This window comes from Clarias gariepinus, chromosome 6, assembly GCF_024256425.1.
Source record: "Clarias gariepinus isolate MV-2021 ecotype Netherlands chromosome 6, CGAR_prim_01v2, whole genome shotgun sequence".
NCBI classification, from domain to species: domain Eukaryota; kingdom Metazoa; phylum Chordata; class Actinopteri; order Siluriformes; family Clariidae; genus Clarias; species Clarias gariepinus.
Window position 1 is genome coordinate 12,767,979 of NC_071105.1, and position 20,647 is coordinate 12,788,625.

The 20,647-nt window shown below is 37.1% G+C and overlaps 1 protein-coding gene across 1 annotated transcript in view; it reads right to left on the minus strand.

The window, feature by feature from the left end:
* tprg1 (tumor protein p63 regulated 1) overlaps positions 1-9,126 on the minus strand; it is a 33,610-nt gene extending 24,484 nt beyond the window's left edge. The window contains exons 1-4 of the mRNA XM_053497778.1: positions 9,039-9,126; positions 7,925-8,197; positions 6,775-6,866; positions 3,423-3,599 (exon numbers count right to left, since the gene is read on the minus strand). Of these exons, the coding sequence (XP_053353753.1) occupies positions 3,423-3,599; positions 6,775-6,866; positions 7,925-8,170 (515 nt within the window). The 5' untranslated portion in view covers positions 8,171-8,197; positions 9,039-9,126. The remainder of the gene's footprint in view (positions 1-3,422; positions 3,600-6,774; positions 6,867-7,924; positions 8,198-9,038) is intronic.
* Between the last annotated feature and the right edge of the window lie 11,521 nt (positions 9,127-20,647).

The window sequence follows — 20,647 nt, forward strand, 5'->3', positions numbered from 1 at the left end:
TTTGGATGCCTTCAGTATTGTCATACAATGTAGAAAGAAATAAAAACCAGGAAAGACCACGGAATTAAAAGGTGTGTTCAAAGTTTCGACTCATAGTGTACACTAAAGTTCAATGTTAATTCTTTAGGATCACTGTGCAACATGATGGCATATTAGCACGCTATATAGCACTGCAAAGAATGCAAACACCCAACAATATGAGACGGTGGATGGTCTAAGTGGTTTGGCTGAGGAAGACCTGAATGAAGCTCTGCAGTTGTATTGTCACAGATGACAAGAAGACAGTCAATTACATTTAACAGTTTAATAGACAATTTGACCAAAATAGTTCTTAAAGTCATGCCATATGCTTCTCACCTGTACAGTAATTAGTTAATTAATTAATATACATTATGCACTTCATCATAATCAGTCAAGGTAACTGTGATGGATCCCATGAAACACATACACCCTGGAATGGATGCCTGTATATCACCAAGCACTATCCATAAACATACACTGATACTAAGTAGACAATTCATTTACCTACATGTATTTTGGTGGTGGAAGGAAATTTGAAAATGAGGAAAACCTAACATGAACATGGGGGCACATGCAAATCCTGTCAAAACCGAAGGGCAGAATCGAAGCAGTGACACTGGGAGTATTCAGAAATCAGCTTGTTTCGTTTCTAATGAGAGTGACTGAGTTATAAAACACCCATGAACATTATATAAATATTAAATAAAGACTGACACATCCATACAGTGCACCATCTACAGTTAGATACAATAGATGAAAACAGTGCAACGTGACACCACTGATGAATATCCATGACTTCAACACTCACTAAAATGCAGAAGGAACAAATTAGCAATACTTTCCACTGCATATTCACTGTTCGGACATGTACCGTTGATTGAAGTCGCCTGTTTCTGCCAGTCATACATCTTACAACACAAGTATTACTGAATAACACAGCAAGCTTAGTAGAGCAGGACATTTCGCTGGTTTCCTGAAGCCTTTTTCCACACCTCTGTCACTGTGTTGCCCTCAGATCACCCCTGCACATTCTACACTTCCCAAAAAACAGCCCCAGTTTACATTAGGATCTGCTAAAGGTGAGTAAAAGTTTATCAGATATTGAGAGCAAAAAAAGTGCAAAAGGCGATGCTTGTGCTTCTGTTTGTATAAGTACAACGAACAAGACCAGATATGCTTCGTGCAGCATGTGTTACTGTACAAGTGCTTATCCAGCTTAGGTGTGTAAATATGACAAGCTTTGAATCAACAAGATAATTTAAGAGACAGCTGGCTGCTACAGTGTACAAATTAGTTGCTTCATGACTGGATCCCCAGAGCTATACAATATACTTTATGTGTAGAAAACATTCACTCACACATGTCTATATTATACACTTCTTGGTATAAAATATTGTATAATGGCCTGGCAGAGCTAAACACAAACCATAAATAAATTACAATGAAGTATAGTCTACACTGTCTTATTTAAATAAATAATCAAAATAAATCTATACAGTATGTCTCCCTATTTTAAGGAAGTGATGGATCAGTCATGAAGGCTCTGGTTTACTGATAAAAAGGGCTGTTTGAGGGGATTCCAGGCATGCAGATTACTAACAAGAAAGATTAGACCTACTGGGGGCGGGATGCATCATCATCATCAACGCTGGTCTACTTGTTTAATTTTGTAAAAGCAAGAACAACAGCACCACCACTGGACGTAAGAAAAATGTATACACTAGAGGTTTTTGCTGTATGAAGATTTCCTTCTAGCCCTGTAACTGATTCATTCAGCTTATTGTTAAACATTAGTCTAACTAAAATGCCAATTAGATATGGCATGCATTGGATCAAATGTAGTTAAGTCTGCTATGCTGACACATCCTCTGTCCTGTTTGAGGCTCCTCATTAACGGCATCTGTTATCAGTAGAAAGACACCTGTCCACAACCTCAAACAGTCACACTCCAAACTCCACTATGGCCAAGACCAAAGAGCTGTCAAAGGACACCAAAAACTAAATTGTAGTTTCCAAAGAACATTATACCTACCACGGAGGACTGATCCGTGTAAAGGAAAGAATGAATGGGTCCATGTATTATGAGATTTTGAGTGAAAACCTGCTTCCATCAGCAAGGGCATTGAAGATGAAACATGGCTGGGTCTTTCAGCATGACAATGATTCCAAACACACCACCCGGGCAACGAAGGAGTGGCTTCGTAAGAAGCATTTCTAGGTCCGTGAGTGGCCTAGCCAGCCTCTAGATATCAACCCCTTAGGGCCTCTCTCATCTTCTTAAGTGGGAGAACTTGCACAATTGGCGGCTGACTAAATATTTTTTTGCCCCACTGTATTAGATGAACTAATAAAAGAAAATGGGTGCATTAGCACAAAAATGAGCTTATTTCTACATATGAATGAGAAAGCATTGAAAGGGAATGACTTTATCCATGAATTTCAATTAAGCCAACGTGTATTGATGTGGTGAATTAGAATCAAGACATCTTTCTGTCTTTTTTCCAGGTGCTCAGCACTGTGGGCTGTTACACTCATCTTGTAAGAGTAAACCTCTGTGTTCACTAGGTAGGTATAGCTTTCGAGTTCAACCAACAGGTCAAAGCAAACAGCCAAAACAAAGTGTGCACTGCACCCTGATTTGCATAGTTCCTGCGCTTCAATTTGCACCATCTAAATCTTGCATAATGTAGTGAAGTAGGAAGTACAAAAAGCAATGAAAAAGTGGCCATAACTGACTCTTCCTCTGTACAAAGATGCTACTCAACATAGACTTACAAGCAATGCGTCTGCACCACCGTTGAACCCAACTCCCGAATCCTCTATGAAAATCACCTTTTTCGTAGTTGATGCTCTTCCACTGTCTGGCTTTTTTTTCACGTTCTTTAAACTTTTTTAATCCATCTATGCACATTGCTATTGTCGGGGGAGTCGACATTATTTAGTGCATTGCCGCATCAACTGCGACAAAGGGGATTTTCAAACAGGTTTCCAGAGTTGAACGTCTGCACAAATGCATCGCTTGTGACAAAAACTAAGTTGAGTTGTACAAGAGTATAAGCAAAAATTTAGATACTTCAAAATGTACTTACGCACAGTAGCGAATTACAATTAGATTGTTACTGTCCATCACTGTAATCTACAGAACCTGAAGTACAGTATTGTGTTCTTTGGTGGAAAAAGCTAGCTAGTTGCAAGTACAGGTTGATACAGTATAGGGTATGCATGCTGACTATAAAAAACAAAAAACAGAAATCATGAAGTTCAACCATTTGTGAACCATTTCTTCAATGAGTGTGTATTTTTGTGTTTTGTCACTTTATGATAAGACCCTGAGCTAAAAGCCTCAAGAGAGGAGAGTAAAAGAAAAAAATGCTGTACTACAATCTGAGGGAGATACTCACGTGAGGAGGGATCGAGGTGGGAAGGTGAAGGCACCCTGGGTGATCCGGTCAACAAGATTAAGAGGAATTCTCTGGATCTGCTCGCAGTTTAGCATGATAAAATCGTACTTGCAGATAAGCAGAGACTTCTCCGTGATCAACACCACTCGCTCCTTTTCGTTGTTCCAGTGATCAATCCTGAAGAACAAGCATACTGGATTTAATACATAGTTACGACTTTTTTATAAAGGAAAAAAAAATCTCTCTGTAGTAATGTATTGTGATGTGATCTTAAAATGATCTAAAATTCACAATCATATCCAAAGCAAACATCAAAACACAAAAACACTGGCAAAAAAAAAAAAGGCTGGAAATTGAATTAAAAAATGACAGATTATCAACGAGGGTCTCAGTGACAGCAGTGGGAGAATGAATCCAGTGACAGATGAGTAGTGTTGCAATCTATCAGCTTTCAGGTACTACTGAGCATATATTTGCTGAACACATCTTCAGTGAAGTTTTCAATAAATTTAGTGCAAAACTCAGTGATTATGTCTCAAACTGGAATACGATACGAGACGCCTGAGCCAATGCACATCAGGTTTAACTAAAATACACAACTGAAAACAAAGCCACATACACTAATAACTGCAGTGTGACTCTTAGAAACTAGGACCTAACATACACAGGGATTGTTTTCCTAGGAATTGTATATCATGATTGCTCAAGATGTTTACATGAAACTCCAATTCTGCAGTCAGGGTGGGGTATTTAGATAGTAAGTTGTTTTGAGGTAAAGACAAATTTACAAATCCTCTCAATTATGTACATATTCTAATAGCTTTAAACTTTCATGAAGTGCCTTCGAGAAAACCCCATCAAATATGCATGCTTGCATTTTTAGTGACCAGAAGTTTTACTGCATAAAAGTAAAAGTGTTCACAGGATGAATGACTGATTCGAAGACAAACACAAAAGAAAAAAATATATATTTTTGTGTTGTTTCCTCATTCTTTTGTTGGTGTGGGTATGTATGCAAGCCAGAAAGAACAAAAGAAAACAGGATATATTAAAAACACTGTTTTTACATAGCATCCAATTCCAGCCTTCTATTAGATTGTGTGTTGTTCCTCAAGTACATCAGTGAACCCTTTCTAACGCAGACTTGATAGACAGTAAGAGGTAGAAAACATCAACACAATCTGAGTCTCATATTCTGCTACAGATTCTCTAAAACCTCAAACCAGGAAAAGTGGACGTTAACCACATGAGCCACATAGGAAAATCATGAGGCAATGCAATGTTTAAATCTGCGGACAATCTGAAATCCACTGGCGGGCCTGTTTTGAAGGTTTCTTAAGGGGATGGTTCAGGTTTTTTTAAGACTGACTTACATCAAAATTAAGGTAAAAATAAGTACTGTACATTATAGTAGGTCTTGCTATTAATAATTTTCCTGCTCTGCACATCATCTGTGACGTTTGGCACTCACAAACTCAAGTACAATATAAGCAATCCAAGCAAAATTCCACAACCATGGTTAACGATGATTGAAGAGTTAAATTTGTACTAAATACACCATAAATTAGAAAGATACCAATGTGATAAAGTACTTCTATAAACCTCAATTTTGATTTATGACAGATGTTAAAAAAAACAAAAGCTGAACTATCCCTTTAACCCCTCAATCGCTCAGCTCTTTTCACAGATTGGATTCTTAATCATTTGTCTGAAAGGAATAAATGTACTCCTAATAAATCAATCCCTGTGAGAGTGAGCTTAGGTATGTGGCAGAGGGCAGTTAGCAATTTGCTCCTGATTGTTTTAGTTGCACTGGATTTACGTGTCTTGCAAGAAGGATGTGCCAGCCTGGTTCGCCCTCGTTCACTGGTACCTATTGTGATAAGTGAAAGCTAGATAATAGTGGTAGATAGTAATGATCAAATCAAAGTAAAAGAAAACAAAAGACAAGGAGACAGTAAGTTCTTTATACTGGGCAGGGTCACGATTGGGCGCAAAATAAAAGAATTCACCCTACATGGGACACAAGTCCATCACAGGCTCCAACAACGCACACATTTATACATTTAGTGATGCCAAGCTAGATACCTGGATATGAAACTCCACACAGACAAAAAGCAGAGCTTAAGATTGAACCAGGAGCCGTAACGTTCAGCAACACATTCTGTGCCAACATGACACACTATTTCCTAACGTATTAATGTCATGTTATAAAGGAAATTACTTTAAGCCACATCAGAATTTTAATGTTCCGACTATGATTATTATTAATATTGGGTAAATAATATACTAATGTACTATTTATTTGATAAACACTCAGCATAAGCGTGACACAATGGAATATTACATTATTACATCGTGTAATATTTTTCCTTTGGAACATTGCCAAAAGTACAAGATGGAGTTATAAGTACCCTTGCACTTATGAGAAAATTGTGCAGGTCACAGTAAATTGTGTGTGTGTGTGTGTGTGTGTGTGTGTGGTGTGCTTGCATCTGTTGGGCTGAGGAAAATGCAATATATTATTCATTTTCATGCAGTAAGCTCTTAAAAGAACTTCCTGAAAGCTTGTGTCCACTGACAGCAGATGACATCCGCCTGCACATTTATCAGGACTTCCCTCAACAGCCCTGCTTTACTGTCTGTTTATTTCACTTTAAGAATTTCCTGCACAGCGGCCTTATTTACAGACAGGCATGACAGAATAATGGACTGTCAGGTGCAACCCTACAATTTGGGATCTTATGTAAAATTTATTCGTTAACACTGCCTGTGAGTGTGTAGGTTCTGCAGTGTTGCTACCTTATACAGTATGTCACGTTAGTCCGTGTGTGGCTAGGAGGAATCCGTCACAGGTTAGTGGGTGAAAGGGAAGCTTTAGCTCTAAAATATTCAGAATGATTTGCTTGTCATTTACATTACAGCCTCATGGTCAGATAGTAACTAAAGCAAGTTTAACAGATGATGCAATTGTTATATCTGCACTTGCGAAATGAACACAGCCTCTAAAGTAAACTTAGTGGTTGTAGTCTAAAGGTTTTGTACTTCCTGTACTTGATATAGTCTGTAACATTCATGGGTATATTTTCCAACAGAGGCGTCACCCACCCAACCTCATAAAAAGTTTTTTCAGTGAACAGGAAGTTTTATTTATTGAAACAGGAAGAACTTTATAAACAGTTCAGGTAGTTTCTCAAATAGGAAGTTTTAGTGCCCTTGAATAGTGTTCTTAAGCAAATACATATTTAACTAGATCAATTCTATTCTGAAAAAAAGCAGTAATTATGTAAAAGCATGTCTAATGTGTAATTTTGTATGTTTTTTGTTTCATAATAACAAAGAAGAAACATACTCCACCAGAAGCCAGACACTCTCGACAGCACCATCCTGCTTCTGGTCTACCAGTGATTTGATGTCCTCAATTGCGTTGTCCAGAGTTCCAGGCTAAACCAATAACCAAAAACAAAAATCATCAGCCAGTAAGGTAACAGTGGGCAATGAGATCATTTAGCTCTGTTCACTGACAAGCTATTACTGTTATATTAATGCTTAATATTTAATTGTTTTATGAGAAAGAATTTCCAGAAACAAAAAGGTAGTCTGCAAAACAGCACAAATTAACCAACAATTCATTCATTGGTTATTTATTCTTATGTTTCATATTTGAACTAAATAATAAAAGCTTATGATACAGGAAATATTTTTCTATTTAAAACATTGCTAAATATTTCTTTGTCTGTTTTTATTTTGCCTTCATTAGAAAAGCTACCTGGGCAGTGTTAAAAAAAAAAAGAAAAGTGAAATCTCTGACTGTGAAATCTCTTCTTACTCCAGAGAGTTGTGTTACAGCAACAAGGCCTTGAACAATGTCCGGGTTAGTTGCTAGGCAAACTGGATTTGATTACCAAATGCTCCAAGGTGTGCGCGTGTGCACAATAAAGAAAGCAAGGTGAGCCTCATGGCCTTACACATGTGATTAACTATATTTACTACTGTATGGGTGGATAATGAGTCACTTCATTGTTAGACCTGAACATAGCTGTATATTTACCACAGTAAGAAAAAGGAATGAGCAGTGAGACTTAAAAACATTACAACCTTGATTCTCCTGGGAGAGTAGACCAGAAAACCATGCCCAAGCCGAAATCATAAGTTCTAGTGCTATTACGGTAAACTTAGTGGTGGTAGTCTAAAGTTTTTGTACTTCCTGTAAGTACAAAACCTTTAGGAGCTGATAAGAGCTTTTACAAAAATAATTCTTCTACTGTCAAAAAAAAAGCAGCAAGATTACCACTGAGAGATAAAACTAGCAAGACCAGACCTCTTGTTTATTCTTGAAAATGTTCAGACAGAGTATTTGATTTAAAGTCTTCACCATTATAACACTGACTTGCATTAAAAGACTCAGATTCACTAAAACTAAAATACTTTATTTTACAGATCTCCTGCAAAAACTGCACAGTTTAGGATTTTAACAAAAAAATAAATACTGAGCATATTACCCGTAGGACAAAGAATCTCTTGAGCTTGAACTGGTTTATGGCTGAGGACCACTTCTGTCCAGGTTCTGCACTGGAGGTGCTGGATGCTGGTGGCGATGTCTTCTCCTCTGTCTCAGTGATCTGAGTGACAGACAGGGACGGGGCACTGGGCATGGACTGAGGCACCTCTGGTTCCACATTAGATGAATCACCTGCCTGCTGCTCAAGCTGCACAGGTTTAAACGACTCCTCGTCTCTTTCTGACATTGTGCTGCTTATTCAGCCAGAGAGGGTCTGAGGTTTTGCGGGGAGAAAAATAATGAGTGAAACTAAAAACTTGCATTGAAGTAGATAGATAAACAAAGATGAAGAGATACTGTATTCAAACAAAGACAGACAGTCTGTCAAAGAGACAGAAAGGTACAGACAGAAGCAGCCAGAGCCGGAGAGATATACAAAGAGAGTTAAAGAGAAAAAGATAAGGATCAGATACAGATGCAAAAAGACAGAGCCAAGGAGACCGAAGGACAGAGACAGACAAACAGACAAGAGTCAAAGAGACGGAAAGATAGAGACAGCAGGCGGATACAGAGAGACATACGGACAGCGTCAAGGAGATAAAGATAGAGACACAGACAGACAGATACAGAGACAGACAGAGTAAAAGAGACAGAGAGATTAAAACAGAGACAGAGAGACAGACAGAGTCAAAGAGATGAGAAAGATGCAGACAGAAGCAGGTAGAGTCAGAGAGACATAAAGACAGAGTCTGAGACATAAAGACAGAGTCAGAGAGACATAAAGACAGAGTCAGAGACAAAGACAGACAGTTTTCATTTAATAACTTTTTCTTTATGTTTAAACTTTCTTAATGTCACATTTCTTACAGAAACTATGAGAAACTCTTAAAATCAATATAAAAGTTACTTATTACACAAGTGAGTCTCATCTTCTTCCGCGCGCCTGCTCACAGTAACATCGAGCGCGCGCACACACACACACACTGTTGCTCCACTGTACACACTCTGAAGTGATTTACACACTCTTTACTCCATGTCGAGCTTTAAAATGTTCTGGGGAAGTTTTTATATTTATTAAATAAATTAATAAATGATTAAATAAACTGGACACTTACCCGTCACTGGCGCGAGACTCTATATCTGTATTACACCGGATATGTTCATACGTTGGCAGGTGCGCGAGACGCGTCTTCCTTCTTCCGGGATATTTAAGCAGTGGGCGTGGCCTAATAAAGAAATACATACAGCTCAGTGTGCCTACTGTACTACTGTATCTAAAGGGACAGAGAGACAGAACAGACAGAGTTAAAGAGACAGAAAGATGCAGACAGAAGCAGGTAGAGACAGAGACACAGACTGTCTATAAGGCAAAAAGACAGAAACATTTCTTTTTTAGTAAATGCAGTGAATACAGGTTTGTTTGATCTTGCTCTTTGCTGTAATATTATCCTGTATATAATTAATTGAAAGTACGAAAACATACATTAAATAGAATGTAAATTATTTTGTCCATGGTAAAGTTATAACTGTAATAAATGGCAAATAATATACTAGTATGTACTGTAATAAAATATAGTCTACTATAACAAAGGGAAAACACAAAATCTGTTAATTTTTAAAAATCAGGCAGGCTATTTATCCCCAGTGAAGGGCGATCTTAATGCTTCAGCATACTAAGACATCTTGGACATTGCTATGCTTCTAACTTTGTGGCAACAGTTTGGCATTTACAACATGACTGTGCCCCAGTGCACAAAGCAACGACTATAAAGACATGGTTTGATGAGTTTGACAGAACTTGACTGGCCTACACAAAACTCTGAACTCAACCCCACTGAACACCTTAGGGGTGAACTTTAACGGAGAATGGAAGCCAGGCCTTCTTATCCAACATCAGTGCCTGACCTCATAACTGCTCCACAGGAAAAAAAAAAAAAATCCCACAGAAACTCCCCAAAATCTGGTGGACAGCCTTCCAAGAAGAGTGGAAGCTGTTATACCTGCGAAAGGAAGACCAACTCCATATCGGAGTATATTCAGTTGTATACAATGTCATTGCAGATTTGGGTAAATAATTTTGTTCAAAAGAGTTATAAAATAGATACACAGATTTAAAAAAAATAATAATCATAAAATAAAAATATATTTAAAAAAATACACACCAAGCTTTTATTTGACTGCCTTTAGGTTTGATTACAGCACACAATGTGGTGGCCAGTTCATGTATGAAAATGATTCCTCATGCTCACAGAATCTCTCTTTTAGAGTCCTGGAATATGCCTGTGCCATCAGGGAAGAAAAAGTGCATTGGTGTGATACCCTGGTCATGCAGTACATTCAGGTTATCACCTGACTTTATTTTATTACCACATAATGTTGTAGAGTCTAGACCTGACCAACTGAAGCAAATTCAGATCATAACACTACTGACCAGAGGTTTGTACAGTGGCCACTATGCATATAGCTGCATCACTTCATGCGTTCCCTTTCTTACCTTGATGCACTGATCACTCTGGTATGGAGTAATTCTGGGCTCATGAGTGTCTAATCTTTACTTCAATCTTTATGCTCCCTATAGCAATGTTTTTTTTTTTTTCCAGAAAAATCACAGCATCTAACACAGCTGTTAGATCCCAGTCTTCAAGTTTGATCGCATTGCATGTGCAGAAATACTCTTATTTTCACTATTAAATCTAGATGTGTTTTCTCTGGCAATTTTTTTTTACAATGCAATTACAATGTACTTTTCTGACCCAATTTCCTCCACGACACCAATGGTTCAGCACAATATGCATTAGATGATTCTTATTAGCTGTTTAATTTGCTTGGAAATTTAGCATAGCCACTTCATAGTCATTCTATGCAAGTTTTGTTTATGCATGTCTCAGTTTCACTTAAAAAAAGGAACATGTACTGTATACAGTTGTTTTGTCGTTAACTGTGGTCACTTGTATTGTGGTGACTCACTAGTAGATGCTCTTGCACACACTCACATACTTAACACATAACCACAGTGACATTTTGTCTCGAAAACTGAGCCTATCATACCCATCCCCTTAAATGCGACCAAACTTCCATTGATTTTATAAAGGTTAAGTTGTATTACATTGATGAAATATATAAGATACATCTGATCAGTGAATGCAATCACCTATATGATGGATTACACCTATGATTAAATAAAAAAACAAAAATAGACAAATTCATGAAAGGGTTCAGCCACCCACAGCTCTGATCAAAAAATAGGGTTTTGAAGTGAGGGATATGGAATTTGAATGGTTAAGACTAAATGCTTTTTAGACATGCTGGTTGGCATCACATTGCATTGGTTACTCTACTTTACCACTTATGTTCAAATACTTCCATGGCTTTCTATAAATAAGCATACATTCACCGTGCACAGCGGTAGTCTTCAGCTGTCAGTCGACTGAGTGGGATGTTGTGGATTGTTTTACCAAAATTATGGCATTTCCTCCCACATTAAACATAAAGCTTTCATCTTTTAGGTGTCAGTTTCCATTCTTGCTAATCGCCTGTGATGTGACATGTCCTACAGCTGCGTGAGAGAAAAAGCTATTCACACATCCTGTATGGTTATTTAAAAACAACAACACCAAAGCATTGAGAATCCCTCTCTATCAAAGGCTTATTAAGCATGGCTTCAGAATAAGGCTTCTCTGAAATGGATTCTGTCTTTAGTGCCCAAATATGATGTTTTCTGGCACTATTTTCAGTTGCAGCATAAAACTACAGTAATACCCTGAACAGTCATCTTGTGGAAGGCTTAACTTTGGGCTTGTGCCCAGTCCGCAGGCACATCTTATTAGTCTGTAAGCTTCACTACTCAATATTATGTTAACAGCGCTCTTTTGTGGCAAGCCTTCTGATACACTAATAGGGCAATCCATCAAACTGATGCAACTCATGGTTTTCTAGGAAGAAGGCCTGACAAAGCCTTTTTTTCTGCTTTTCTGTCCCTGTTGGATAAATACAGTATGCACACCTGGATATGAAACTGTCTCACAGCTAAAACGACTGTCTTTGCATTTGATAATCATTCATGTCTTATCGTACAGTCAAAAGAAAATAGATTACATTTTGAATGCCTTGTCTCTCTGAGGGAACCCTTCATCTATAACAGAGGATTCGCAAAGAAACAACTTTAGGAAGTGAATAACCCTTAACTGTCCATGCAGCCCTTGTAGAGTTAACCCTAACCCTTACGGTGTCCACTATTATGGAAATTTTATGGGCAGAGCTGATTACAATATCTCAGCATGCAGGTCTTATTGCAATAATCTTGTGGTACATTTTTGTATGTCTGTACATACATACTGTACATAGTATATATACAAACAGTGGGGCAAAAAAGTATTTAGTCAGCCATCAATTGTGCAAGTTCTTCCACTTAAAAAGATGAGAAAGGCCTGCAATTTTCATCATTGGTATACCTCAACTGTAAAAGACAAAAAAAGGAAAACAGAAAAAAAGGAATCCAGAAAATCACACTGTAGGATTCTTAATGGATTTATTTGCAAATTATGGTGGAAAATAAGTATTTGGTCACCTACAAACAAGCAAAATTTCTGGCTCTCACAGACCTGTAACTTCTTCTTTAAGATCGTTACCTGTATTAATGGCATTTGTTATCAGTAGAAAGACACTTGTCCACAATCTCAAACATTCCACTACTCCAAACTCCACTATGGCCAAGACCAAAGAGTTGTCAAAGGACACCAGAAACAAAATTGTAGACCTGCACCAGGCTGGAAAGACTGAATCTGCAATAGCAGCTTGGTGTGAAGAAATCAACTGTGGGAGCAATTATTAGAAAATGGAAGATATACAAGACCACTGATTATCTCCCCCGATCTGGGGCTCCACACAAGATCTCACCCCTAGTGAATGACCTGCAGAGAACAGGGACCAAAGTAACAAAGGCTACCATCAGTAACACACTGCGCCGCCAAGGACTCAAATCCTGCAGTACCAGACGTGTCCCCCTGCTTAATCCAGTACATGTCCAGGCCCGTCTGAAGTTTGCTAGAGAGAATTTGGATGATCCAGAAGAGGATTGGGAGAATGTCATTTGGTCAGATGAAACAAAATAGAACTCGTTTGTTGTTTGGAAGAGAAAGAATGCTGAGTTTCATCCAAAGAACACCATACCTACTGTGAAGCAGGTGGGTGGAAACATTATGCTTTGGGGCTGTTTTTCAAAGTGACCAGGACCGTGTAAAGGATAGAATAAATAGGGCCATGTATTGTAAGATTTTAAGTGAAAACCTCCTTTCATCAGCAAAAGCATTAAATATGAAACATGACTTACAAAAAAATGTTTGACCTCTGTCTTTGCCAACAACGGGTATATAACAAAGTATTAAGATGAAATTTTGTTATTGACCAAATACTTATTTTCCACCATAATTTGCAAATAAATTCTTTAAAAATCCTACAATGTGATTTTCTGGATTCTCTTTTCTTATTTTGTCTCTCATAGTTAAATTATACCAATGATAAAAATTACAGGCCTCTCTCATCTTTTTAAGTGGGTGAACTTGCACAATTGATGGCTGACTAAATACTTTTTTTCCCCACTGTATGTATGTATGTATTATCTTTTGTGTGGGCATGGTGGAAAAAATCAGTCACTTTGAGTCCTCATAGCCCCCCTGGTCCCTGGTTCAATCCTGTGCTCAAGATTACAATGATGAAACTACATACTGTATAAAAAGTTTCCATTTACAATTAATGCACTGCGGTTAGTATGAATAGATAAAAACAGGGTCATTTGCTTGGATTAAATGTGCAATATATCTACAGTTTCATTTGAAAAAATACGATTTATGATTGGAATATGCTGCTTAGCATCTTAGCTGTCTACATAGACATTGTTCAGATAAGATGTGTGTTTACTGTACATGATTAAAGCATTTAAGATAACTATTGTGACTTGTGCAATAAATTAGTTAATCTGATAAAAATATAATAGAATGAGTATTTTCCTCTACAACTTTGAGATTAGGCTAGGCTTAGCATCTTTTCAAAAAAAATTCAGCCTTATGCATTATGATTAATTACAAGAATTCTGTCGCATCTATGATTGGTCATGTTTAGATGATTCATTATATACAATATGTTGAGCTAGTTAGTGCCTCTTCCTCAGTCTAAGGCTCAATGGATGAAAGTAAAGTCTAGTGGGAGAGATTTGTTCTCATAGAGTTTACTCCATGAATTTCCTTACTGGAAAGTAGAAAGTCACCCAATGTTACCCCCTACTTTGAGCAAACATGCACAGACACAATATATTTATTCAAACAAGACAAATCAAGTGTTCATGTGACTTTTTTCCTACAAAATGAATTATCCAAAGTTTAAAGCACCTTTTCATTCAGATTGAATACTCATTCAGATCAGGCCGGATCGGGTCAGACTGTATTAGGAAATATTAGGGTACATGTCATTTTATTAAAAGCATATAATTCACAGCTATAATAGTGCTTAAAGTTACAGAAATAAACAAGCAAAATCCAGTTTTAAGGATTAATTCAAAGGAAGCCATACAAAAAGACCATTGTCATTCCATTGTAAATGAAAATCCAATTATACATTCATCTTTGTCCTACTTTTTAATATTAAAGGTTTCAGTTTACTCTGAATTCCTTGAGCATTGGGCAATATTTAAGAATACACACTGGATGAGACACTAGAGATGCACAGGCCATTACTTACTATCATTTACACCAAGGAGCTCAGGATTGAACCACGCTAAAGCAAACAATTTATTTTAAAATGATTTCCATCCAGCATTTCTAATAATGCAATCATTTTTACTCATTGCACAGACTGAGTACATATTACCAAAAATTTCAAAGGAGCAAAGCTGACACACAGAGAGAGAGAAATGTTAATAACTCTGTTGTGCGGATGGAATATCAAGCCTCAGGGTATGTGTCAAAGACCATTAATTTGCTCTAAACTATGATGAATAAACTGTCTAGGTTATAATGCAACGTTTACAGAAAGAAACTCTTGGTATAAATGTGGGTTCCCAATTTTTTAATGAATATGCATTCCAATAATATTTTATTCTGTTTCATGAGGATACCTAGCTAGCAGGTATTTGATCAGTAAAAAACACATTTCACAAATAATTTTGCTTTTAAACCTAACATTGACATGAGATCATATAAAAAGTCAGTTTATTTTGACTTAGCACATCTATCAGCAAAATTAGATCTAATATATGTGGGACGTTCAAGTCAAACCGGGACTTTTGATTGTTTAAAAAAATTACTTTGTTCTTGATTTCTTTATTTAATCCTGCTATACTACAGTAATGCACATGTCATGGATACCATCGAAGTAGAAAAATTTCTTAGTACACTGAAGACATGGTCAGACTGCTTGCCGAAAATGGCATGGAGGTCAGGACTGGACAGGGATGTGGAAATAACTCCCAGCTGAGATCCTGTAATGTGCAAGTCCTGTTCATGAATGATTTTGTGTATAGTTCCCACAGACAAATGCGTATCTTCCACAGGCTGGTGACAAGTTATTTCAATTTTTAAAGAATCAGACGTTCCACTCACTAAACATTCATGAAAACAAATGCAGTGGTCTCAGATCCACCTCGGCTGGGGTCATCATTTGTGCACATACAGTCTTCTTTATATATGTTTTACTGCGGCTGAAAGCCTCATCACCGTACATAAAAATTTTCTGTAAATGACAATGCTTTATCCCTCCATTCACAAAAAAGTTTAGGTCCCAGTTTGACTTGAACACCCCTTATAGTAATATCCCAATAGCCTTGCTGAAGCATGATGAAAGATGATGATGACGCCCTTAATGAATAATATATTAGGGTTCTTAATTTCTTCTTAACAAGAAGTGAGAAGGCACTATAACACTATTAGAGTTGATTCTGTCTGTCTCACTGTTTTAATTCTTAATGAGGAATTTATTTAAAAGTTCTAAACACCATCTTAAGAACAAATGGGTTCTTGGTGTTTCTTTGGGTCATTTCCTTCTCACTCTTATATACTGTAAGACTTTTTCTTACCTCCTGCCTTTGCTGAGAATCTCTGTGTTGTAAGGTTTCACATTGAACAAGATGCAGCTCTCAGAACTGGTGGCCTCACATTCTTTACAAAAAAAAGAAAAAGAAATGCATTTTAATTAATAAATAAAATCATTCTTTATGTGTCACCTCTCTTTTAAAACTACAGCAGACAAATTTCCATGATGATAAATTGGTTACTGCTCGGGTAACTCATGTTTTACAATCTGAGCATAGAGTGGAACCATTTAGGATTACAGATCCCATTACGGGTTTTATGTGGAACTCTATAGCTCATAGCTTCCTCCTAAGTAACTGTCCCAAGTACAATTACTTTGTAATGCTAAGAATCAGTGGAACTATTCAGCACTAAAACTGCTCTGCTTTGAGTGTTCTGATTATTGCATTCATGCACTTCCTATTTGGAGAGTGGTCCACTCCTGGTTGCTAGTTGCCAAAAGCACACCTGAACAATTATTTTAAGTTTATTGAGTCAACTGTAAAATAAATAACGATTTTAAACAACACAATTATTAAACACATTATTATTACATTATTATACACGTCGTGGCCTTGCACCTCCAGTCTTGAGGGTTCGATTCCCAACTCTTGTCTATGTTTGTGGAGTTTGCCTGTTCTGCCCGTGATTGGTGTGTGTTTCCTCTGGGTATTTTGGTTTCCTCCCATAGTCCAAAGACATGCAGATTAGGCTAATTGGCGTTCCCAAATTGCCTGTAGTGTAAAAACATTGTCTCTCTTGTGTGCTCTGGATAAAAGAGTCTGCCAAAGGCAAAAAATAGTAAATGTAAATGAGTGTGTGAGTGTGTGCCCTGTGATGGATTGGCACCCTTTCCAGGTGTACCTCACCTTGTGCCCAAAGCTTACTAGGATAGGCTCCAGACCCCCTGCGACCCTGTACGAGATAAGCGGTATAGAAGATGAATTAATAAATGTATTATTACCTGGGAGACCATCATGCATGTACATATTCACACCTACTGCCACCTGTCCACTCACTGCCACATTTTTGGGAAATGGGAGGAAACTAGAGGACACAGAGGAAGCCCACAACAACATGGAACAACATGCACAGAAAGTCTGGACAGAGAGTACCTCAAGGTTAGAATTGAGCCAGAGAATGCAACATTGCTACCTGATGCCATGCAATGCCATGATGCCATTTACAAAGCTAAAATTCATCATTGAAAATATTGAAGTATCTTTTTTTTTTGTTATATAATGTTCTATTTAGAAAATAGTTTGCTAGTCATTTATCACTGGAAGCTTAAAAACTTAAATCCTATTTCCTTCATATTTTTGCAGAGATTACTGTTTTTGTCATTATCAGAGTTGACTACTGCGCTGTTTCCCCCTGGATTAGTAGTTTAACGTTCATATGAAGTAATGTTCAAAATGGTCCTTTACTCATTTTTGTAATAATATTGCTTTTGTAAATCTCCAGTCACACAATATTTGTTCTTTTTTGTGCAGATATTTCAGAACGTACCAAACATAGTGCATTATATTATGCTGTTTTGAGTTTCAAACCTGAGCTCAGGTTACTGTTTGTGCAGTGTTTCATGCATTCTTGCTGTATCTGTTTGGATTTGAACTCCAGATTTCTTTTGACCACCCATACACATAGTGTGAATACTGTATATACACACATGGTACCATGATGTCCTAGAGTTCCATCCATGCCCTGAGGCTGACATTTGAATCTTTCATTATATTATGTGTTTTGAATTGAACAATCAGAAGTCTTTGCAGATCAAATGGTGTCAGCGCACAACAAGTACGAATAACACCAGCCTCCCTCTTCTGGCATGTTAATGTTCACATTAATATAGAGCCGTCATACTGTATTACATTTATACTTGGCTTGGCAGTGATGTTGGATCAGATTCAGGATAAGTAATTGATCAATCAGCTGAAAATCACTCGGAAGCAAAATTCATCTCACATATACAGTACAATAAATGCTTTCTATTTAACAGGCAAATTCCCTAGATGCAACCAAGCTAAAACACTAGACGATTTAGGAGCTGCTCTCTAAGCACAGGCACACCATTCTGCTGAGGTAAGGCTTTCTGAAAGAGATTGCATTACAATGTGTTTCAGCATTTCTCCTGAGAGAGAGAGAGAGAGAGAGAGAGAGAGAGAGAGACTATAGGTCATCCAGACTGGCAGTGATGAATGAACTGAAATAGGACAGGGTGCTTCTCTTACTGGAATATTTCTTAGAACTTATGTCCATTATAACCAATTAGCTGTCAGCACCGTTAGAATCGATTTCCAGGAATACTTAGAAGTACATTACATTTCAAGTAGTATAAGTTTTTTGTGCCCTGTCAAAGTTTTTAAGACATATCTAGTTTATACTTTACAAAATGAATGGCTATATAACATAAATGACTATATTGCTGTCAAGGAATTCTGTCAAAATATCTTAAATTCTACAACGTTCATTTAAAGATATGTATTATGGAACTTGCATTTTCATTTCCTTGAAAGCCTTTTGAACCATTTTCACTCAAGCCACTGAGAATCACTTCAATCTTTCTTATCATTACTGCATCTTTATTGAGTTTCACGTTTGCTGTTAAACTAAACAAGTGTTCAGTCTCCATGCACTTGACCCATGTGCTGCCCCAAGTCCTTAGAGATGTCTTCAGGCAATATTCGCTCTGACTGAGAACTTCTACTCAGTCAGCCAGTCTGTCCAGAAAGATAAATGATGCTTCATGGCAAAAAAAGAAAAAAGTATTTTCAAAAATGATCACAGTCAGGAAATAAGTGTAAAATGTGTTTACATTTAGGGAGTAAATTAAAAACATATTTACAAAATGATAAGTACAATTTAGAAACATACACCTGTAGATTTATCTACCAAGATTTATGAAATATTGTTAAAAGTAGTGAACAAGTGTTTTCTGACAGTGATTACCTTTTTGTACAGTGGGAAAATCTTCAGTATAGAGGATTTTGCAGTATCTTTTTTATTTTTGCATAAATTGACTTTATGAGAGTAAAAAGATGCTGGTAAAGGAATGACTGATTGATAACAGGAACTAACGTTTTTCATGATTGTTTCACAACACTAAATACAAATTGAAATGATAACAATCATTAACAAAAAAATAAATAAAACTTTAGGACTTTTTTTTTTTTTTTTAGGTCTATGCTAATGACAATGCTTCACCTTGCCTGCATACAAATCTTTTGTTCTTTTTCCTGTAACAGAATGTATAAATATGGTTTATTTGTTAATTATTTGATTATGCAACACTTGTTCTTACGAGGGGTGAAAATATATAAGAAACAAAACTTCTGGATGAGGCATAACGCTGCTATTTAAAAAAAAAAAGTAAAATACCATCTGGATCAAAAGACTGTAGATCAGAAAACCTTGACATGTTTCTGACTAATTCACTCTTTCAGTGTTAGCAGAGAGCCGTTGAAAAGCTGAATGAAAGGCGAGGTACTGTAGGATGTACTTTTAGAAAAACTTTGAATTCTGTTCAGCTTTTAAATTTCTGTCTATTGCTTGGTCTTGGGCTCTCAATAGAACATCGCCATGGAACATCCAGTGCTTTCTGTACACAAGGTGGCAGTATTCTATCAGGATTAACATTCAGTGCATGCAGGCTGTGAACGACTCATAGGCTTCTGCCTCTGAAATCCCTCAGTTAGAACATTGACTCTGGTTGACCTCAATGAATCAAAGCATTGCCATGATGATGTGCTTTGATTTGTCGGTGGGCTGCTGTGGGCGGCGTAGGTAGGTCAAAGCAATCCATGCGTGGAGCATAACTTTTCATCCCAAATTCAAAAGCCTGGATGACATATAGACTACTACAGGCTCTGGTGATAAGCCTGCTCTGCTCAGGAAGGATAAAACCAGGACGGGGAAAATGTCAATGTATATTTAACTGTTTTCTGGCAACTCAGGGCTAACTGCATAACTTTTATAGTATGGAATTTGCTGGAAAATATATTGACAGTAGTCCTACCTACTGTTTCTGATGTTAAAATATTTCAGTTTCAGTATATCAGTTTATTTAAATCTTTCTATAAAAATTGTAGAATCTATAATCTACAGTCTATCTAGAATCTGGAAATTTTTGTCATAGTGCATATTTAGGTAGTACAGTTAAATAAATAGGCGGCACTGTGGTGTAGTGGTTAGCACTGTCACCTTGCACCTCCAGGGTCCGGGTTTGATTCCCGGCCAGGGTTTGATTCCTGTCTCTGTGTGCATGGAATTTGCATGTTCTCCCGTGCTTGGTGGGTTTCCTTTCACAGTGCAAAGATGTGTAGATCAGGCTAATTGTATGTGCATGTGTGCGTGCCCGACGATGGATTGGAACCAGCGAGCCTAAATGATTCCCTCTGCGACCCTAAATACAGATAAAGCAGTATAGAAGATGAGTAAGTGAGTTAAATAAATTAATTAATTAATTAATGCTAACCATTCTTATGCTTTGATTAAATTATACAAAATAGTACTGCATGGACAGATTTAGTGTCTACCTTTTACTTTTTCAGACCTCTTCGTTTAGGAAACGTATTACTGTATATTTTATTCTTCAATGTTAAAGACTTAAAAGGTGGTAAAGGAAACTATTAACTACCTTTATTACTAAGTAGTGCAAAGCTTGA